Source organism: Mchenga conophoros, linkage group LG9 (assembly GCF_057382185.1).
Source record: "Mchenga conophoros isolate Kocher_MC1m ecotype Shallow Benthic linkage group LG9, M_conophoros_male_GT1.1, whole genome shotgun sequence".
NCBI classification, from domain to species: Eukaryota; Metazoa; Chordata; class Actinopteri; order Cichliformes; family Cichlidae; genus Mchenga; species Mchenga conophoros.
In genome coordinates, this window is record NC_140534.1 from 11,282,082 (window position 1) to 11,305,219 (window position 23,138).

Genomic DNA, 23,138 nt, shown 5'->3' on the forward strand with positions numbered 1-23,138 from the left:
GACTTAAATACACACATGAGGTGATCAGGGGAAGTGGAGACACATGAGGAAACAGCTGACTAGGATAAACATAATGATGCACAGGCAAGAGTAAAACTAACCACATGAACACAGAACATAAGCCCCTTTTCAAAATAAAACAGGAAACATGCAGACTTAGACACGACAACACAACTTAACAGGCCTAACACGTATGACAGACTAGACAAGGAGCCAAACATAACCACAGAGACAAGACACATGAACCAGGGAAACTTAGTACAGGGGAGATGACATAACTAAGAAACAGGACTACACAGTAATCTAGAAATTAACTAGGTGCACTAAGCTAAGGCACAAAATAAATATAAAAGATACATAAACTCAACACTGGGTCGCTTGACCCAGGACCATGACAGCTGCTGGTCTCGTCTGTAGTTCCTGTGGTCCTGTTGCTCCTGCTGGTCTTGTTGGTGGTCTTACTGGTGCTCAGGAGAAGGAGGCAAACACAGCAGGCCCACATCCACAGCAGAGGTCAGTGCTCACCAGAACAAACAATATATTGGATGAAACAGCAGCTTTGTTTAGATCATGATGTCTAGAAGAATCTGCTTTGCTCTGTTTCAGTCATTCTAAAAACCTGCAATGAAGAAGATGACGTCAGTGACGAGGAGAGGATCTATATGAATGTTGAGACACTGAACACCTACAGGAATTTTACCAAACAACCGGAAGGAGTGGAGGAAGAGGAAACAGAAGAGAAAGAGATAAAAATCCCATCAATAGAAGTGATTTTAGTCTAAATTGAGCTGTACCTATAGTGTACTTACATTTTTTTAAAGTGTAGAGTAAAATAATACATAAAGCAAAGTTGTTTTTATTGTGAAGCCTGAAAAAGATTTGTCTTTTTGATTATTAGTAAAAAAAAAAAAAAAATTCTTGGAGTATTTGGAAATTAATTGCACAATATAGCTGCTGCTATCCCTAATACAGTGACCTACAGCACACACCTGTATTTGTCATTCAGGCCACTCACCTGTCTGACTGTCACATACAGTCTCAGTTTTCCACATCATCATGCATCTTTAGCCAACTTAGCATGAGATGTTGCTCAGTATTAACCACATATTTCAACGGATATACACAAACAGATACACACAAGCCAGCGTGCATTATGGCACCTTTTAACCAATAGCTTCTGCTTTCCTGGCATCAAACCACCTCTTTTCTGTCTTTGAAAAATTCAAATTACTGCTTTTTGCTTCTTTGTAGTTTTCCCAAAATATGAGTAGATAAATAAGTTAACCCAGTTGAGTTATTACAAATCATGCTTATTTTAGCAGTCAGTGTAAATTATGTGTGCAGGAACAAGTGTTGGTTTTGACCATTTCTTTTTTTATATTAAAGAGAAGTGGAACAGGTGGCTTTGCAGCCTTAAGAAAATCTTCATTGATAAAAACACAAAGCTTAGCTGTAACACACTCACCTATGTATTTATTTCTATTATTGTAGTTATTTTGTCTGTGTCCCTGTACAGAAATATGAAAACCCTGTATGATTTTCACATTCCTTTTTGTTAACTAAAACATTCAAACAAAAATGTAAATTAGTTTTTAGGGAGCACAAAATATTCCAGCATGCAAAATGCTGTGAAAGAATTAACAACAAACCAATGAAATTCTACAATAACTGTAATATCGCTCAGGTAGCAGGTGAGGTATTTCAGAAAATCCAGCTGAGCATGCTGCAGCTATTATCCACCGCTAATACCTGCTGCTTACTGAATTTGACCAAGAAGCTATACTGCCCTCAAGTGGAAGAGAATGTAACTGTTAGGTCTACACTTATAGTGTCACGGTCCTGGGTCTCCTGACCCAGCGTTTTTAGTTCTTTGTGATGTTTGTATTATTGTACTTGTGTGAGTTATTCTATGGTTTCTAGTTTCGATCCCTTGCCCTTCATGTTTCTCTGTGTCCCCTCTGTTCTTAGAGTCCTCTGCCTTATGGTTTATGTCTCTGTGTTTCTTAGTTGCTGTCTCCACTGTGTCAAGTTCGCGTCTCTGTGTGATCCTTCCTGTTTTACTTTGATGGTCCGCGTCTTATGTGAATGTGTCCTGCTTTCCTTGTCTCGTCAGTCCTGATTTCTCCCAGCTGTGCCCTCCTTCTGTGTCTCATTCCCCTCGTTACTTCCCAGTGTATTTTAACCCTGTGTTTCTCTGAGTCAGTGTCGCGTTGTCCCTCATGCTGTGTGGATCGCCCTGTGGCTCTCTGTGAGTTCTTAGTTTGTTGTTTCCCAGTTTAGTTTGTTTGTCCTACCAGCAAATAAAGCTGTGATTTTTGAGTTCATCCCCTGAGTCTGTGAGTCTTGCATTTTGGGTCCAACTCCTGCCTGCCGCACAGCGATTCATGACATATAGACCCCGCTAACTCAGACTTCTTCGTGTAAGTTCTGCACCCTGCTAATCATCTTGCACAATGACAATCATATTGATCCACAATTCTCCAACATTAACTGTTCTGCCTGTCACAATGCTACGCTCGCTCGGAGTACCAATCAGGTGAATTTGGATAATCTTCCATGGCAGCAGTGGTTGAGAAACACTGCTCTATAGACACAGACCCTCTGCATTTATTTTACTCAAACTTTCCTATATATTTTTTATACAATGCCATTTGTCTAGACCTCACTTGTGCTCATTTGAGGTCATGATAGAGTTGACGCATGCCTTACATTTATGGCTTTAAAATAACAGCTATGAAGCAGTGATGTGTCATGTTAGCTGCTTGACTGGTGGGAGCTCAAAGATGCAACAAAGAGAGGAGGAAAGTAATTGGAGATGTAAAATCTGAGAAGTGAAAAGATCGTGAATGTTTTGTTTCCTGCAGTTGTTCATAGTTTACTGATAAATGTACACTCTTCATGGAAAATTTGAAAGTATCAGAGGTCTGATCTGAGTGCCTGAAACATTTGCACAGTGCAGCATGTTTTTGGGACAAGTCTTTGCTTTTGAGTAAGTTTGTCGTCATTTCACACTGACTGGTCTGCTGAGCTTATGTTTTACTATAGACTGAGACGTTGCTGTGCATCGGCTCATAGTGCCAAACTTTGCTAATTCGTACCTCAATCATTACTTGTGCTAATTTTAATTATTTGTTAATTGCTGTCCAGTATCTCTATAAAGTAAACAGTTTGATGATGTTTCGATTATTCTTTTATACTTTTAATATACTGTATTTGTCTGATTTGTGACTGGCCATATCAAATAAAGATATGTTTGTGCTTAATCAAAATATTTGCAAATGAGATTTAAATGTCTCTATAAAGCAATAGAGACATTTAAACTGACTGATCTACTGATTCTTTACTTCCTTTTTTGTTAGCTAAACTATATTTCTCTAATGGACAGGTAAGGTAGAATGAAATTACAGGAAAAAAGTCAACATAACAAACCAGTGACCAATAACCTCTATTGGTTGGATGGTTTGTTTTAGCTCGGAGGCTCAATGACTCCAACAAACAGAGGCATGACAGTCACAATCTGGTGTCAGTCATCCTACTGTGAATTAGTTACTGACACATAATACCAGACATCTACAAGCAGGTGGAGTAAGTTTTTCAGTGTCCTACAATACTGTGCCAAAGTCTGGAACCACTCTTCATTTTTCAGTATTTTGTTGATAAAATGGGAAGTACAGATTGTGTACAGCTCTATCAAGCTTGAATACCTTTATTCTTCAACACAGCCTGAAATCTCTTAGGCAGCTTTTTTATCATTTGTTTAAGTAGTCATCGGGAATATTTCCCCAGTATGAAGCAAAATGTGTTGCAAAATATTCTTGAAGGACATTCAAAGCTCTTCTTTGGATGTGAGGTAACTCTTCGGCCATATGGTTTGTTTTTGTTTTTTGTTTTTTTTGTCCCCAACTTGTCCAGTTTGAACAAAGCAGCTCTTTTAGAATCACGTTTTTGTTGCAAAAAAACAAAACTGTTTAATTTCTTTGTTATCTTTGGCATTTTTCATAGATTCAACCAAAGAAACCGTGATAAATTGTGTTTTTATTTTTATTTTATTTTTTGTAAAAAGCTGCTACTGTCTAATAAAACAATTTAAAGCTGTTTCTTGTTCTGTGACTACACAACACTAGTTCATTCTCAATGCATGAATGATTCATAAGTCTGTGTTAACTAGCTTGATAAAAACAAACCAACAAACCTTGCAGTGAAGGTGATTTGTGTAATGGACTGAACATTTGACTACTTTGAGTTGGATTTGCGCCTCCTAGTGGTCAATTCAAAATCATGTTTTGGTAAATCAAGTTATTATGAGTGGAAGTAAAATTCCCCAAGTTAAGATTCAATTTGAAGCCACATCAGTTGCTGTTGCTGACTATGTAAACATCCTGCATTAACATGCTGTTCAGTGTTTCATTATCCCGGTTTACTGCCCCCATTTTTTTTTTTTTTGGGGGGGGGGGTGTAAACCTGACTGACAGGTTCTCTTTTAGCATGCATTGTATACAGTGACAGTAATACAGTGTGCATTCATCTGTTGAGCTCTTCCTCTGTTGAAAATGCAATTCGAGCTAGATGGAAGAGTAAAACAAAAGAAGTCTCTGAGAACCACAACATGGAAAATGAATGCATGAGGCAAAGTGTGGGAACAAAGAAATAGTTTTCAGACAGATGAGGATGCAGGAATTTGGAAGTTTGAACTTTTTGTCAGGCATAAAAAAATAAATAAATATAACAATAATTCTTCCATTGTTATTTCCATCCTGCAAAGTGAGTTATGTGGACAAAATCTATTAACACGATGAAACAATGAAACATATTTCTGAAGAGGGAAATAAAGGAAAGCATGATAACAGTCTGTGTAAGAGCAAATAGAAAAAAACAGAAAACAGCTTTCACATTTTCATCTGTGACATCCGTACAAATTCGTCCTCTTCATTTAAATTCAGCATATCTGTTACAATAAAAATAAAATATACACTTTTAAAAATTGCAGAAAAACATAACACAAAATGAAATCAGGACACTTTGACACTGTGCTTCCTGTTAATTACAACTTCTTTGCAGACTAATAAGAGGTTTATTCACCTGACACTAGTGCAGCTCCTAGAGGCAAAATATCAAGTATTTCAATCACAGCAAAGTACTCGATGGTAGTGTGTATGATCAGTGTTGGGGAGTAACGGAACATACGTACCGGTGTTACGTATTTAAAATACAAAATATGAGTAACTGTATTCCATTACAGTTCCCCGTTTAAAAAGGTGGCATTCAGAATAGAGTTACTTTGTTGAAATAAATGATTACACGGCGGTCTTTTCCTGTTTCATATGTTAGACAGTCCCCTCTCTATTTTTGGTAATTCCACACCAGAACAAAACACGCATTAAGAGGCTCTAATGCCTTTGTCTCAATCTCGCGGCCCATGTTAGCTCTACTTGTGCCCACATAATGACGTGACGAAATATTTTTAAAAATTATTTAATATGAAGGCAATAGGCAGAGTGTTACAGGCATAGACCTAAAGAATGTAAGTGCTATTAGGACTCGACTGTACACTGTGTTCGTGTACATTGCACATTGTTCTTTGCAGTAGGAAGAGTTCAGTCTTTGTGAGCTGCATGGATGACATGCTGCACAGGCTTCCTTTTATGGGCGTCTAGGTTAATGTTGGGTGATTCACATTAGCAACCACTGCATTATTATTTTTAGCCTTCATTCATTATACTGCAGGCTGTGGCGGTTGAACAGGTTAGTTGTGCTGCGCTGTGCACCCTTTGCATCTCTTCTTGGTTGTCATTGTTTGCCTTGAATCCAAAGAATCTCTCTTCTTATGTACCAGAAATTTGAATTTCGTTGCATAACTGTGTTTTAATGTAGTGTCACTTGTCCAAACTATTTCAGAGCCTACGATGCAAGTTCAGTTTAGCTTGAATAACTTTATGTGATCTGGATTTACCTAACCTAACATAGGCAATAAGGATCATTTTCCACTGAATGCTAAAACGAGGGTAGTGCAGTGGTTGATACTACAGGTCCTGGATTTGAATCTAGTCTGCATGCAGTTTGCATGCTCTCACTGGGTACTCTGGCTTCTTCTGGTGGTCCAAAGACATGCATGGGGTTAGATTAACTGTTGATTCTAAATTTCCTGTAGGTGTGAATAGATGTCTGCCTTTATGTATTAGCCCTGTGACAGATTGGTGACTCATCCAGGGTGTGCCCTGTCACAGCTGGGCTTCTGCGACTCTGGATTGAATAAGTGGAAAAAAATGGATGGATAGAAGATAAAGCTACAATATTAGAACATATGAAGAGGTTAAATATACAACACAGACTGAAAGCAACACAGTTGCTACAGACAAATCACCAGTTTGTGAGTGTGTGAGAGGAAAAAGCACTGTGTGAATGTGTGAGCTCTTTAAGACTGGATAAGATCTGCTTTATGAATAAAGTATTGTTTATGTGAAGCAAGGGAAGAAAGCCAAAAAAAGAGAGAATAAGATATCTGATTGATTATTACTGAACATTTCATAAATGTTGTAAAGATTGTTTTAGTTTTTATTCTTTCACGTCCTACCTCAGTCTGAGAGAAAGTACAGAAAAACAGAATTCAAATAGTCAACATGCAAATTGGATGAAAGTACAAATATAGATTGTAATAGAATATAAAACAATGAAATTATGAAATTGTCTGCAACAAAAAAAAATAAATTATACATTAGAGAACTGAGAAATGTCTTGAGGCTATTGTAAGACTCTCCCACGCTGCACACAGATGTTTGAAGGATCTTTCAGGAATAGTGACACTATTTTCCAGACAACTGATTGTTCATTAGGTGGTATACCTGCTGATCCAGAATGAGTTACCATAGTGAAATACGCAGGCAATAAATCAACCACCTAAACCCAGGGTTAACCTTGAAGTTGCCTGGAAAAGACAAAATCCAGCTTCTTGCACAGGCCTCTGCTAGAGGTGGACAGATCACTCCAAATGTCCATAGTATTAAGAAAAATGCTGGTATTGGATTGATAGTTTGCTTCTGTCCTCTAAGTTCACTATGTTATCCACTGAGTTTTGTTTAATAAATAAATGAATATTAACTAAATAAATATTATTATTGAATGAAGGAATACTGGCCTCATATCTACTTGGTATTGGATCGACACTAAAATTTGCAGTATCGCACAGCGCCAGCCTCTGAACTTTAGTCGTCAGTCCCTGCAAAACGTTTTCTCCTCGAGGTCGCATGCGCTGTACCTCACTGACTAAACCTCACTTTAAACTTGTACTTTAAAGTATTTTAACTGGAAAAAGGTTTCACCCCCTTGCATTGAAGGGGTACAATACAATACAAAATTGTATTGTATTGTATTGTACCTAAAACTCCCAGCAGGCGTTACCCCTGCTCCTGTACAGTAAGTGACGAAGTGGTTTTTCTCTGGAATTTTTCCATTCGGCTTCCGTACAGTGATGTTCGAGAACGCGGAAGTTCACGTGGGGCGTGCCGATTTGTAAATAAAAAGCGATGCTTCACGCAGAAGGCTTGCCATCACAGAAAGACTCCTGATCGCTTGAAGACCTCGACAAAAGTCCGCGTTGGTAAGTGACAGGCTGTGCACTATGGGACGCATTGTTTTTATCTGGTGTGCAGATGGTTGGTGTTACTTGAATGCAGCACAATAAATTTCAGATGACGTCAACCAGATATGTGGAAAAATCCAAGTTATATAGTCGCTCAGATTATGCAGTCCCTGTACTGAATTTAAATTCTGTGTAAAGAACTTTAATCATAGTAATGATCGATGATAGCAATATAAGATTTCTTCCCCCATGTGCACTCAAAAAAAGGGATGTTTATATGTGACTGACAAATGTGGAAGTTGAACTGTTGCTTGGTGTATTTGCAGTCTGCAGGTAAATCTGCATACACACCACCAAAGATGCACGTCATTCTAATTCCCGAAACAATAATCACATCTTTTCTGTTGTTGTGTTTTGGGGGTTTAGGTAAAGTGAACCATAATTCACTTAATTAATCCTACTTTAGTGCAATAATTAACACCTTTGCCCTCTCTTTTTTATACCAGAAACAATGGCATCTGCAACCCCTCTGTCCAAGGCAAACAGTGCCTTCTCTCTGACTTTGCTCAAAGAGCTGAGCAATAACGACAAGACGGGAAACATCTTTTTCTCCCCGTTCAGCATCTCTTCAGCCCTGGCTATGGTGATGCTGGGGGCCAGAGGCAACACAGCCACACAGATGTCAGAGGTACAGTCGTGCAGCTGCCTTTGTTGAAGATTGTATGCAGCTTGTTGAAGCTGGTTCAATTCTACCCTATGAAGCTTGTTAGCTTACATTTTGTGATGTGTTTCATTGCTTTTCTGCTTTACGCACTTGTGGATTTCCCTCCAAACACCGTTAAAATCCATGGCTTCTGAAATGGCCCCTTTCATTTACTTAAAGAGCTCTGAGAGGCCGTTTCAAGCAACGTTGAACATTAAAGCTCCATGATGATAGGGCGTCGAATTTGATCTTTTGAAAGCCGCCAAAGCTACTGTGTGACTCACCAAGCTCTGACTTTCAGTGTCAGGAAAAATGACAAAGATCTGTACTGTTCAGCCTTTATGAGGGTCAGCCCTGTGCTGCGTTACTCGGGGAACAGGATCCATAAAATGGAAGTGTAAGGGCAATAAAGCTTCAGGTAATCCGTACGGGTTATCAGTTCCCTTTGTGCAGCGGGCGTGCCCATTTGTCTGGCTGCCTGGATTTCATAAGCAGGCACTTGTCCAAGCTAAGGCACTAAATGGAAACGGCTGGAAGAATATTTGACGCAGTCTATGAAGAAGTAATACACTACCCTAACTAAGACATATCAGGCACTGAAGCACATTTGTGGAAACATAAAATGCATTTGAACTGTTTATAGAAATTAGAGCTATGCTTTTAGCACCTTATGGAGAAGAAGGCTCACGCTGTGGAGCATGCCCTGCATTTCAAAGGTCTTTAGACGTGAGATTGACAATCAGTGTATTGTTAGAGTAAAAATTAAATAAGAGATACTGAGGGATTTTAAAGAACTGCCCATCTGGTTAAATAAACAGCAGAGAGGCCTTATATTCAGCAGGAGTAGCTGGTATGGAAGTGACAAAAGATTGTGACAAAAGGATTCCTGAAGTCAAGCCACACCCAGCTAAGTCAAGCTAGTGGGTGTGGGAGAGAGAGGGCCTCCACGTGTATCTGGTCATTTGAAATGATAATGCTCTGAAAGATAATGGATTTATTAGAGAGTACCTTGAACGAAAAGTTTGAAGAAATTCCTTGAAAACGATCACAGCAGTTGACATAGAAAAGCAAGATTAATGCAAGCTGTCTCTTTTCTTGTGTAGCTGTAGGTAAACAGCTACTTTTCACACAGATGTGGCTTCTGCAACTGAGCTGCACCAAGAGTCAAAGCAGGGAAGGAGCTAAAAGATAACTATCAAGGCTAATAAGAGTAGTAATTGAGATTTGATGCATAGTTAAACTTTCTGTGGGGTGTATTTATAAAAATAAAAAAAAAGCCTGCGGCAGAAGTTCAACTGGAAAAACAAAGTGCAATCACATTCTTCATTTTGTGAGTAAGTGTCAGTGACTGTACGATTGTTGGGCAATCGTTCGCTTGACAAATATTGCAGTCGATTGGAGTGCGTAAGAAACACACGGGAGCACTGACGTTTCCTGAATTTGCACACACTTGTCATTTATCTCCTCAACAAACAACATTAGTGCAATAATTCAGTCCTGTTTAGCAATGCACGTACGTGGGCGTGATTACTCAATCAGGGTGTAGCTAGAGACCACCCACAATTCTGAATCTATGAAATAAAATATGTTTTTGCCTCACACATACTGGAATATACTGGATAGGCTCCAGTCACCCCACCCCTGCAACCCTGTATTGGAAGAGAATGGATGAATGGAAGCATTTAAATAAGTTAAAATTATGACTGAATACAGTGACAAGCCACAACATTAAAACCAAGCCAAAACACTTCCATATCATCGACAAACGAACTCCATAAGACCTCTGAACGTGTCCTGTAGTAGGTGGTAGTTTTCAAAGAAGCATCCACATAAATGTCAGGATCCGAGATCTCCCAGCAGAACTTAAAGAACCAGTTAAGAACCATCCACATGATGGTGAAACCTCGTGAAACTGCACAGGCCAGACTGTGAGACACTCGTGACTCTTTCACTCGTTCAGTGGTTATCTTTACTGGGCCTCTCTTGGTAGGTTATTGAACTTTCGTAATTCTGTAAGAACATCAGGACAGAACTGTTTCTTAAGCCAAGTCACACCCAGTGAAGTCATGCTGGTGGGTGTGGGTGTATATGGGAGGGAAAGAACCTCCACCTTTATCCAGTCATTTGTAGTGATAACACTCTGAAACATAATGGATTTATTAGAGATTACGTGGAAGAAAAACTTTTGAAGAATTTCCTCGAAGATTATCATGACAGATTATCATGATTATGATGACAGATGATATATCGGACATTAATCTGTGTGTTTTATGCCGCCTGTTTTCTTCGTCCAACACTGTTGCCTGACATTTCTTTTCTCTTGATAGATGTGATTGTGTTGAGATGATCTTGCCATACATAAGCCAGTGGCTTGTGGCTTATGTATGGATACAAGGTGTCCTGTTTCACAGTCTAACTGGGCGGTTCCCAGTTTACTCTGTCTGTTAAATCGGTATTTATTCAAATCATTTCAATAATAAATACATATTTGAGGAACTTTAACTCACCTCAGACTGCTCTGGTCATTGGCTGACTAGTCTGTTATTTAACATAACAATATTCCTATAAACAAGTTGCTTTTTTTTTTTTTTTTTTTTTTGTTAGTTTGCACAGCAGCTAACTACAATCAGCCTTTCCAGAGCAGAGACACTTCCCGAGCTACAAGCACCCATGGTTAGGATTCATTGGTTCAAAACATGTGGCCAAATAACTTAAATTGGAGTTAATTATTGGTAAGAAACAAATCCATAACCAATTCTGTCATACATTTACGGAATGACGAGATGCCTGTTTAAATAATGATGTACCCCACAAAGTCATGCAGTAAATCCACTGCTGTCAAAAATGACTTATGTTAATAATCCAGATCTAACACAGTTGTTGTTTTTTGGCTTACATTATTTCTCTGCGAGTTGGTACAAGTAATTTTAAAAGAGCGACTTACTGTAAACGGTGTTTTCCCAAGCACAGTTTTATACACTACTGTGCTAAGTGCAACCAGACACGGCTGTTGGGTGTGATTACTCTGAGTCAGCTTGGCTCAGCTGTACCATCACAGAAAGATGAGCCTGGCTCAGAGGGGCATCTGGGGACCTACTGTAAGGACAGTTGGCTGCCTGTTACCTTATTTGAAAGACTGTATATTTTGCTGGTTTAATTTTAAGTAAGAGTTTATAACACAAAATAAAATGTTGTAATTACTTAAAATGATAATACTTTGATTCTGGCTAAAATGTTTTGGTTCTCAAAAAATTCCTCTGTAGAGGAAATATTCTTTATGCTTAAAGCAAATGAATGCAGGGAAGTTATGGTCATACTGTTTATAATTGTTTCTATTGTTTGTTTTGTTTTTTCAACTGAGGGGTTTGTCACAACTGTGTAAAAGTGTTTCATTGAACATTATCAGCGACTCATTAGAAGATTTCTTGTTCAGGTATCAGATTGAAGTCTACAACTCGGCCAACACATCAGTTTAAGGACAAGCTCATAAATTACTGTTTTGTTTTGTTTTTTAAAAATGGAAAAACAAACGTTGAACGTAACGGTGAGCACTTGGAATCGCACTTCTAGGTTCTCTGCTTCACCAAGGCAGAGAAGCCTAAGCACGCACCGGCGGGACAGATGCACATGCAACAGCAGGCCCAGTCTGCGCTGCCGAATCTGAGGAAGGTGGTAACAAAGCAGCAATACAGGAATTGCACACTAACAAAAGGGGAAATATTACTAACAGCTGATCTAACAGTGCCGTGTGGTGAGGGGATCAATGGAAACAAAGATGTTAGAGCTTCACAGAGCATTTCACATCTGTGTTTGTACTCTGTTTTTGCTTTGCTGATGTCCTTTATGCTGCTGTCTTGAACTGTCGGGTAAAAGCAGCAGTGATATGTTTACTGAAGGTTTAATGTGTATGTGGCGAGTCCAACAGCTTCAAACCCCACAGCATTACATAATGCATATGAATATAGCCGTGTCCTTTTATGACCTCTTTCTGTGTGTTTTCTTTCTTTTTATCTCTTATTAGCAGATGCTGTAAATGTCACTTGAGCCTTCAAAGTTTGAACCTATGACAGCGCATCACTTTTTCCATTTCCTGTTTGTGTAATTCCAGAGAATCACTCTTGTATAAAGAGAGAAAACTCTGTTAACAAATTGAGCACCCAACATTACAGCCGTCTGTGACTTTAGCTGTGGATGTGCACCATGTAAAAACACACTCTACTTCGTTCTTATTAAGCAGTTGGACTTGAAGATGACCACATAAATGATAACACGGTGGTGGGATGGTGTGGGTCTTTATGTGCTGTAAATGCTTTGTGGAAAGGCTTCTCTAAGCTTGGGTCATGGCTTCTCTGAATCCAGTGCTTTTTTTTGTTTTGTTTTTTGAACAGTTGTCTGCTTTGTTCACAGTGCCTGAAAACGAAGGATTGTCAGGATGATGTCCACAGCAGCTTTGCGCAGTTGCTGAGTGTGCTCAACAAGTCAGATGCTCCATATTCTCTCAGCGTTGCCAACAGACTGTATGGGGAGCAGTCCTACCAGTTTGTTGAGGTGTGTGTGTGTCTCTGTTCGTGTGGCTTGTTTTTTTTTCCTAAAGAATGAGAGAAATCTTTAAGCTGTGGAGGAAAGAATGAGGTAGTTGATTAGGCAGTAAAATCCCACAGAGCTAATAGGTTATTTTGTTTGGGTGTTCAGACTTTATAAGTGTGTCATTAACTGATTTCAGGATTTCTTGGGAAAAACCAAGAAGCATTACAATGCTGAGCTGGAGGCCGTGGACTTCATCAAAAGCTTCGATGCTGCCAGGCTCAACATCAACAGCTGGGTGGAGAAGACAACACAAGGTGGGTAACACACTAAACATGTCCACCTTCCACTGATATGAAGTTAGAAGTTGTAATGAAAAAACTTTTATAGTATTAGTGTGTTGGTTAGTAGTCCTGCAGAACTGTTCTTCTGTGAGATGTTAGTAGAGTATTTATTACATACGTCTGTGTCGCTGCTTCACACGTGTCAACGTATCCTTCAGGTAAAATTAAGGATTTGCTGGCTCAGGGTGTTTTGGACCCCATGACCAGGCTGGTGTTGGTCAATGCCATCTACTTTAAGGGCCTCTGGAACAAGCAGTTTAAGCAGGATCAAACACAAGATGCTCAGTTTCGAGTCAACAAGGTAATACAGCAGCTGCATGAATACTGCTGATTTTATTTTTTATATATAATATATCCTGACAGTGTTTGTGGTAAGGGTCTTTTTTTTTTCTTCTTTTTTTTAAGATCACATGGTGTTCAGTCACATTCTTAGCGGCACCTCTCGATCAGATATTTCTGTTAGCTGTGATGAAACACAGTAAAAAACACATTAGACTTTGCTCAGAGTGATAAAAAGTCATTATGCTTCGACTGGCTGACAAAATCCTAGAACTGCATGAAGTGATGTTAAACCGTCTCATGACTTAAAGAGAGCAAATCTAACTCAAGAACAAGGCTTGTTATATCTCAGCCTTTCCAGCTGTTATTATTAACTTGCCAGCAAACAGTTGGAAATCTAGAAGAAGTGGGCTGGCAGTGGCAGTGGTTTGCTCTTCACCTGATGAGTGAAAGTCACACTCTCACTGCTGTTTGTATTTCTCGAGTAGCTCAACAAGCCTTAAAGAAACAACTATTTTTAACATTATTTATTTGCAAGCCAATGATTTAAAACTTCACTTTTTCTCCTCGAGCAGGTTCGCTTCTAACTGCGGTTGCTCTCATACACTTCTGTATACACTCAACACCAATTTCAGGTTGAACTAGTACACTCGTGACAAAGTAAAAGATTTCAGCTGGTGATGTTTCACATGTTATTTTTTTTCATATTTCAGAATGACACTAAGCCAGTGAAGATGATGTACCAAAAGTCTAAGTTCCCTTTGACCTTCATCCATGAAGTCAACTGTCAGGTAATTTGCAGTAAATCAGTCAGTATGGCCGGCAACCCATCACCTGTTAACTTGGCAGCATTTAAAATAGTTTGATTTGAGAGAGTATGTGTGTGACACACACACACACAACCATAATGTTGTCTGGTTGGCAGCTCAGGCTGTTTCAAAACCTTGGTGGGTTCAGCTTTAGTGGTTAAGTCATGTGGACTAATGCTCTCTGCATCATCATGGATGCTGGTTTGTGAACTGCACATACAAGATGGTTAATCGTTTTCCACTTCTCCTCAGTCCAAGGAAGGTAGAGAATAAAGTTGGATTTGCAGAAATGCAGGAATGAACTGTATTTACTGCCAACGTTGGTTTGAAGTCTTCCAGAGCCTGTGAACTTGTTTTTCTTGCAAAATCATGTCAGTTTTGTAACAGTGCAATCTGACGAGCCAAAGATTGTCGCCAACATCAATTTGTTTGTTTGTTTTTACCCTTGACTCTTGTGCACAGGGATTTTAGTGCCTTTTGAAAAGTATTTAATGGTGTTGTTTTTTTGTTTTGTTTTTTTGTTTTGTTTTTTTGTTTTTGTTTCTTTTTTCTTTTTAACACCACACTGTTGTAAGCTTAATGGTCTACAAGTTATTTTAGTGCTATGTTGCCCCTGTCCCAGCTTTCTGGATTTGTTTTTGTATAAGTTATTGTATTACACGGCATTGCATGTTAACATTTTTGGAAGCAGGTTATAATAAACTAAGATGATTAAGTCTAACAGTTGCATAGCCACTATTATATATTCACGCTAATGTTTGAAACCTGTGCGACAGATCATCGAGTTGCCTTACAAAGGGAATGAGCTCAGCATGGTCGTCTTTCTGCCCCAAAATATCGAGGACGGCACAACGGGTCTGGAGAAGGTATAACAAGCACACTTGGATAATGAAACCTATGAAATACATAAACAGTGGATGATTTTTTTTATTTTTATTTTTTCCCCATCTCTAGCTGGAGAAGGAGCTGACCTTTGAGAATTTTGTGGAGTGGACTAATCCCAATATGATGGATGAAATTGAGGTCACGGTGGGCCTGCCTCGATTCAAGCTAGAGGAGAATTACGACATGAAGACTGTCCTGGTCAGCATGGGCATGGTGGATGCCTTTGACATGCAAAAGAGTGACTTCTCTGGTATGAAGTATTCTTGGAACATGCCGCACAATAAAACGGGAGCCCAAAACATGAACGGACTGCTGCTGTTCTCTTAAATCACCGTAATTTCCATCACCTCCATATTCTACATAAATCAAATATGTTATTTTGCTTTGTTTTGTGACAGGCATGTCTCCTGCCAATGACCTGGTGCTGTCCAAAGTCGTGCACAAGGCTTTCGTGGAGGTCAACGAGGAGGGAACGGAGGCTGCCGCTGCCACCGCTGCTATCATGATGCTGCGCTGCGCCAGGATTCCAGCCAGATTCATCGCCGACCACCCCTTCCTCTTCTTCATCAGGCACAACCCTTCCTCGAGCATCCTCTTCGCTGGCCGATACAGTTCCCCCGTGTGAGCGCGTTTAGAGTGGTGTTTCTCAGCTGGAGGGAGGTTACAACATGACTGGTGTAAAATCGAATTTGGTGTTGTTGCTGAGAGCTCCTGCTCAAGAGTTTCATTATGCTAATCTCACCCTATGTTCCTGGCCTGTATATCAACACCACCAGGATGAGGAATTAAAAATGACGGTGTGTAATTTTTATAAAAAATTTCACCCCTTGTTTGTGTCTCTTCTCTGAATACTGTCATCTTGCACTGTTTAACCTAATTTGATCTTTTGATTTATGTCGTAATGCACGTATGGCCCTGTTTGCTGCAGTCATATACCCTATTTTATCTATCTTGAAGACTAGATTGTTATCATATGCCTTACACCTTAGGAAAAAGTTTACAATGTGCCTCTATTAACCTGCTGTACACCAGCTGCACCTTTTTTGGTTAAAAAAATGTGCTATGCATTTTATCTGAAAACATGCAATATCATACTTAGCTTAGCCAAAGATAATAATTTTAACAGTGTAATACATTTTATATGGAATTATAAAATGCATATAATAATTGGAGAATTTATAAAAACGTACATAAATGCTTGAACTGGCATTGAGTCCAGGTCATTTTTATGTATTCCTTGACTTACATGTGGAATAAAGTGTGTGGTTTGCAACTGCTCCATGTTTAAAATGCCTTTTACTCACATTTTCCTTTACCTGGTTCAGCCAAGTGTTATAGGATGGGGTTTCTAATGCTGTTTAACCATTTAATGTAGAATTTTTGGTATTACACTTGTCACCGTCAGTCACTCTAACATCATATTAGTCCTTTCAAATGTTTAGGGGGGGCATTTTGCCATTGTTTTGTTCCAGTAGGAAAAAAGGAGACTTAAAGCAGTTTCGAATTGGCCACTGGATTACTTTCTACACTTCTGTTAAAAAATAAAAAATATTACCTATGTAACCAACTGAAACAACAAAAGTTGTATCAGCCAAGCCTTGGGCAGTAACTTTCAATCCTCAAACAAGTTATTCATTTTGTTTAAATGCAATATAATACTTATCTTAACCAAAGAGAGTAATAATAATAATAACTGTTAAAAATAGCTTCATAATTTCCAATTTTAAATAGCAGTCCCACTCCAACACAGTAGGTGGTGCTATTGCATTAGCTGTGCTCACTGAAGCCCTTTGTAGAATTTATACGAAGAAGACAATTTTGCTAATGCCACTTCCGGATAACTTCCGTGTTGTCATATTTGAAATTGGGGCATTCAAATTGGATTAATACTCGCTAGTATTAATGTTTGATAAGTCCGTAAACTAAATAGAAAGGATATGGACGCGAAGTAACGTTAAACATAGAAAAATAGCCAACGTAGCTCTCAGTCCTACCTGCTAATCACTCCGTGGCTGGTGATGGAGAAGCTAATATCTAAACTCACTGAAAAGCATTTCCTTTTCACGGCTTCCTTCGTTATAAGACTGGCTTTGGTCGCTTATGGAGACTACCAGGACAGGACAATGGCGGTGAAGTACACTGACATTGACTACCATGTGTTCACAGATGCTGCGAGGTTCATTACTGAGGTAACAACTGTCTCAAAACTGAATGTCCTGCTGATATAACGCTGACAATGAAAAATAGTGAGAAGCACCAGTTGTATAAGGGTGGTAACATTACTTAATACTGAGCTAAATGGAGAATTTATGAACTAGGATTTACCTGGAATTGAAGCTGTTAGGTCACCAAACCAAAGCTTAGTATATTCAGTTCAATGCAGGTTTATTTTTATAACGTCAAATCGTAACAGGATTCCCCTCAATGTGGTATAAAGCGCAGTTATTCGGGAGAAAACAAACAACTCCCCAAAGCAAGCACTTGGAGACTGTGGGAAGAAAAAAATCCCGTTTGACAGGAAGAAGCCTCCGACAGAGCTAGGCTAGAGAGTAGCTCTATGGCACAAGATCGGTGGAAGGAGAAAAGAAAAATATTAAGACACACACACACATCAACGAGAATGCCTGACTTTTAAGTGAAGTTCAGACAGTTTTGGACACCTGGATATTTAACACATGAAGTTAGTTGGAGTTGTATCAAATACAGCCAATTTATGGGGTTGTTGTTTAACTTTCCAGAGATGCAGAGAGTGAAACATAAAAATATTTTATTTTTATGTTAGGATATTTTTTGTAGTGAGGTCCTTATTACATTTCTATGTTAACAAAATAAGCTATGTTTAAGATATGATATTTATTCTAGCACTTTAAGAATGGTGTATGAAACCGTCAACAGAAGACAAAATTTCTGTCAGGCTTTTGGATGAAATGGCTGTTTTAGCTGGTTATCATATATAACCCCTTTATTTAACCTAATATCACATTCAGCATTTTCATGTGGGGAATTCCTTTTACAGGGCGAGTCCCCATACAACAGGTCAACCTACCGTTACACTCCTCTGCTGGCCTGGCTTCTCACCCCAAACATCTATCTTAACATGGTTTTTGGAAAGATCCTCTTCATTGTATGCGATGTGCTGTCAGGACTGCTCATCTACAAAGTCCTCTGCCTGCGAGGTCTAAGAGCTGAGGTTTGTGACTGGCACTCTTTCATCATGTCTCTCTCTTTTTTTTTTTTTTAATTAGATGAGCTATGGGGGGGGTATTTTTTTTCTTTTTCTTTTTTTTACAGATAAAAATACAAAAATACATTTTTGCTTGTTTATGTTCAGACTGCACGCTGTGTTTCTTCTTTGTGGCTTCTCAACCCGTTGCCCATGGGCGTGTCCAGCCGAGGGAATGCTGAGTCAATCCTGGCAGCTCTGGTGCTGGGGACTCTGCTCTGCATGGAACGCAGAGGTGTGGGTTAAATATATCAGCATTAATTTGATCATGTGTTTTCGCAGCTTCTGTGTTTATTGGCTCCTTTTGTTTTCTTCCAGCTCAGCGTCTGACCTGGGCAGCGCTGCTGTATGGTTTATCGGTTCATATGAAGATCTACCCTGTTACGTATGCTCTGCCCATTGCCCTGACCCTTCGCACAGCTGAAATCAGGGTAGATGAAGCCAAAAAGGTCTCAAGATTCAAGAAGCTTGTCGGCTTTTTTGTTGGTTTCTTCAACCAAGATCTGCTCCTATTTGCAAGTGTGGCTGGCGGAGTCTTCTTTACACTCACAGCACTCTTCTATTACATGTGAGATGGACACCACAAACCGTTTCCATGATTTAGAAATGACTGTTCTATTACTACAACTAATGCTATTGGAATTAGCATTAATGGTTAATATTCAGATGCCATAAAAATTACTTTGAAGATGATAAACTGTTGTTTAGGAATGACTTTCAACAATGCTAAGTACTGTTTTTGATTTGACTTAATGCTAGCCTCTTGTGACCCATTATTTGAACCAACACTCTTACTCACACGTGTGTCCTCTCGTACAAACGCAGGTATGGTTGGCAGTTTCTTTATGAGACCTATTTGTACCATCTGACCAGAAGGGACATCAGACACAACTTCTCTCCATACTTCTACATGCTCTACCTTACTGCAGGTATTTATCCATCCAACCATTCACGCCTGTATTGTGTAGCATGCGAAATGATGAAGTTTGAAGGCAATAAAATGCTTGTTAAATCTGATTTATAGGTGTGTTGAGTTATTTTCCTTTGTCTTTTGTGTTATACTGAGCAAACGTACAGCGGGAAATACAGCTTTATTTATTTATTTATTTATTTATTTATTTTTTAAATGAGCACATTTCTTTCGGCCTTGCAGAGAGTACGTGGAGCCAGTGGCTAGGCTTGGCAGCATTCCTGCCGCAGTTTGCCCTGCTGTTGGTAACATCATGGATGTATTACAAAGACCTGGCCTTCTGCTGTTTCCTGCACACAGCCATTTTTGTTACCTTCAACAAAGTGTGCACTTCTCAGGTACATACCTAACATAATTTCACTTTGTTCCTCCTGTCCTAGACATAACACACAGACTTTACAAATTTAACAATGTTTCTTGTAATCCTTTCACAGTACTTCCTCTGGTACCTGTGCTTACTTCCTCTGGTCATCCCTAACCTGAGTCTGACAGTAAAACAAGGGCTGGGACTACTGCTCCTCTGGTTTGCTGGACAGGTAATTAAGTTAAGCACATTTAAAATTACAGTTAAATATGAATTCAGATATACATTTGTTAATGTAATCAGATTTCATACCATAGACTGAATCTATGGGCTCTCCATTCAAAATCCCAGACTAGTAGTTTAATATTCTAATTTTAGTGTTTTAAATTCTAATATTAGTGTTTTGTAGCCAGAAGTGACCATATTTGTACAAGAGGGAGGATTGTTACACTATTAGCTAACACCTTGGTTAGCAAGGTGCATTCATGGAGTGTACAGGTGCATTGCACAGACACAGATACCGTCTGACGAGTGCTTACACACTAGAAAAATACTACAGTTTTACTCACCACTTAGTGTCCCTTACCACTCACTACAATCAACTACACAGCAAGACAAAATTTTGGTTAGCTACAGCTTGACAACTAGCCACGGAAATAAAATTTTTAAGCCTCAGAACGGCTTGATAGGATGAGCCTTGTACAAATTCACCCACCTGTAGTTTTCACAAAGGGTAAAACTGTCTATAAGGATTTTTTTTGTGCCAGAATGAAAGCAGAAAACTGTGTTTCTGCCTTAAACTTGTGCGTTTTAATATGTAGCTCTAAGAGGATTGACTAATGTTTAGAGCTAGCCTCAAGTGGTCACTATTTTGTAGCACCTCCTAGTTGGCGGTGTTTTCAGAGCCCTAAAGTTTGTTTTCTTGATTGTGATCTTGATCATGCTGAGTTGAAAGTTATACGAGTGATAGGATACATAGAACTGAAGTCATCTGGCAATATTTTTAAAATAAACTGTCATATTTTTCTCCCCTAAACAGGCCATCTGGTTGGGCCCAGCCTACTTCCTGGAGTTTGAAGGCTACAACACCTTCTTATGGATCTGGCTAGCCGGATTGCTCTTCCAGGTCGTCAACTGCTTTATTCTGATCCAGATTGTAACTCATTACAAACCAACAAAAACTCCACTGAGACTGAAAGCTGAATAAAACCCAAATGTATTCAAAGTGGAAGAAATTTTGTCTTTGAAACTTCAAAGGATGCTCTTTCAGATCATGCACTGTGGATCCATGTAGACCAAAGTTTAATCTCCCCAGACTTTAATTACTTTCTCTAATAATTTAAATCACTTTAGCAAAGAACACTACGTTTTCTGAGCGACAAAGGCTTAGGTGGATTTTCAGTTTTTCTGAGTTAAACCTTTGGATTATATGCTCACCACTGCCGGTCAAAACACTTAAATCCACAGTGTATGACACGTAGCAGAAACTGACTGTTGGCCAGGTTTTTTTGGATGGTAACTTTGAAGTCTGCTCCACCTGTGGCCAAGTCATTTGTCAAAAGTTTGCTGATGGGGCAAAACACCTGCTGCAGATCAGAGATCACAAACAGTCTTAATAAACAGCTCTGGGTCAAAGTATTTAACACACCCCTCGGGGATTTTTTTATTTTTTCTGGGGTGGCATTTTGACCTCGTGGTGACGGAAAGCATTTTCTAACTCCAGAGGGAGAAATAATCCAATTGTATGCTGCTAGGAATCGAGAAGCCTTCAGTCTGAGTGTCTCACTTTCATGTTGACATTATTGTTGGTACTTTCAGCACTTGAACTATGGATTAGATTGCACCGAGGAGAATTACCGTTACAAAATCCAGCAAAATCTGTCCTAAATTGTGTCGTGTTTTTTGTCCTGACCGGTGTAAATTGAGGCTGACCTGCACATTAATCTGACAGGTAGGAGATAGTTTCTTGGTTTGAGGGAGAATATGTTAAATAGTTCTACTGTTAGAAACGGTAAACAAATGCACTGTTGTCTTTATGTCTATTTTTTTACAGTTTCACAAATGAATAAAATCAAATAAGTAATTTCCTGAGAATGCTGTTGTGTAATTTCAAATCCTTGGTTACGTCTCGGACCTAATGATTTCATCTGTGTTTACTATTAACACTGTAAGAAAACAGACAAGCACAGTATTTACAGTCTAGGCCACTAATGCATAATCTTCTGTCAAGGCAGCTGTTTGACTTGCAGCTTCTTTGGCTGCAGTTTGCAGCTGTGACCAGTAGGCAGGAGCATTTGCAAGCAGAAGGGACAGCTTGAGCAAACATCCTCATGTAACCCTCGCAGATTAATCAGTCAACTGGAGCATGAACACAACCTAAAACAAACAGAGCTGGCAGTGGCTCCATAATCTCACTGTACTCTCCCTCTAATCTCACATGGAAATTATTAGAGCATTCACTTTAGCCCTGTTGGTTCTGAGCGTGTCTGTTGATCCTGGGACTGATAGTGGAAGTGCATAATAATTATAATATACTGGATTCGCATTATGAATGCTTGAGATACACAGCAGGTTGGGTCAAATCGGTGGCTTTCCTTAGACATTTGCACATTGCTTTGCTTTTCTGTACGAGTATAAGGTCTTGGTTGTGTGTTGCGTATGTGCATGCGTGTGAGTCATGGTCAGCTGCAGCCTGCATATCTAGTTTCTGAATCACCAGGATGCACCCAGTAACCTTTCAACTGGCTAGTTGCCCCCCAGGCACATGCATAAACCATCTTATTTTAAAACTGACGGCCACATTCAGGGGTTTATTTGCAAATTCTTAGGATTACAAATTAATACGAATATGTTTTTCCCCTATATTACAATTTCAGTTTTTTGTGGCAGCCAATCCAAATTACAGCTACTTGTCCCCTTAAGAGTTTCATCATACCATCATAGTTGGTGAACTATGGAGGCAAACTAAAACCAGTTCAGATGAACCTGATGTGTCTGGTGAGTGAAGGGTAACAGCACTCTGTAGGCACAACAGTCTAAAAAAGGTGGAAAGCACTGTTCTGCTGCTGGTGCGCTGATGTGGACAAATAAAGAAAACAAGGCGCTGCGTTCACTGTATATTTGTTAATTGTGCTCAGGAAGCAAGAAGTGGGAAGGTTGAGGGGGTTGCGTGACTATGTCCCATATGCTAATGTGTATATGTGTGTTTAATGAAGTGTATGCATGTGTATGCAGATGCCTGTTTGTGCCAGACCCTGAAGAATTCTCCTCATTGTCACTGGGGGGGATGTATGCATGTATTTGTTCATCTGCCTTTATCTCTGTGTGTTTTTTAAACGTGTATGAGAAAGATGGAGCAAGAGAGGGAGTGACCAGTTAGGCCAAATGGTGTGTGGAGCAGAGAACAGCAGGGTATGAACGGTCACGCAACCTTGTATGGTATAGGATTATAGGTTTTGATCTGCACGCACACACACACACACAGTGGCTCACGGATCAGCTGTCAGCAAGCGTCAAACACG

At 39.4% G+C, this 23,138-nt stretch overlaps 2 protein-coding genes across 3 annotated transcripts; both read left to right on the forward strand.

Annotated features, from left to right (window-relative positions):
* Window positions 1-7,448: 7,448 nt before the first annotated feature.
* Window positions 7,449-16,397, forward strand: LOC146566841 (leukocyte elastase inhibitor-like). 2 transcript variants are annotated; one of them, XM_085286340.1, is made up of 10 exons: window positions 7,449-7,594; window positions 8,083-8,264; window positions 11,850-11,948; window positions 12,687-12,827; window positions 13,003-13,120; window positions 13,306-13,448; window positions 14,140-14,217; window positions 15,012-15,101; window positions 15,190-15,370; window positions 15,519-16,397. In XM_085286340.1, the coding sequence occupies exons 2-10, from the start codon at window positions 8,088-8,090 to the stop codon at window positions 15,743-15,745; spliced, it is 1,254 nt and encodes a 417-aa protein (XP_085142466.1). In that variant the 5' UTR covers window positions 7,449-7,594; window positions 8,083-8,087; the 3' UTR covers window positions 15,746-16,397. The 2 variants fall into 2 exon arrangements, with proteins under 2 accessions (XP_085142466.1, XP_085142467.1); XM_085286341.1 differs by lacking the exon at window positions 11,850-11,948 and having other exon boundaries at window positions 7,450-7,594.
* Window positions 16,398-16,937: 540 nt separating this feature from the next.
* On the forward strand, window positions 16,938-21,701 carry pigm (phosphatidylinositol glycan anchor biosynthesis, class M). Its single transcript, XM_085285901.1, has 8 exons — window positions 16,938-17,309; window positions 18,137-18,310; window positions 18,452-18,578; window positions 18,662-18,911; window positions 19,169-19,272; window positions 19,497-19,651; window positions 19,748-19,849; window positions 20,657-21,701. Exons 1-8 carry the CDS (start codon window positions 17,139-17,141, stop codon window positions 20,822-20,824), a joined length of 1,251 nt encoding a protein of 416 aa, XP_085142027.1. The 5' UTR covers window positions 16,938-17,138; the 3' UTR covers window positions 20,825-21,701.
* Window positions 21,702-23,138: the final 1,437 nt, after the last annotated feature.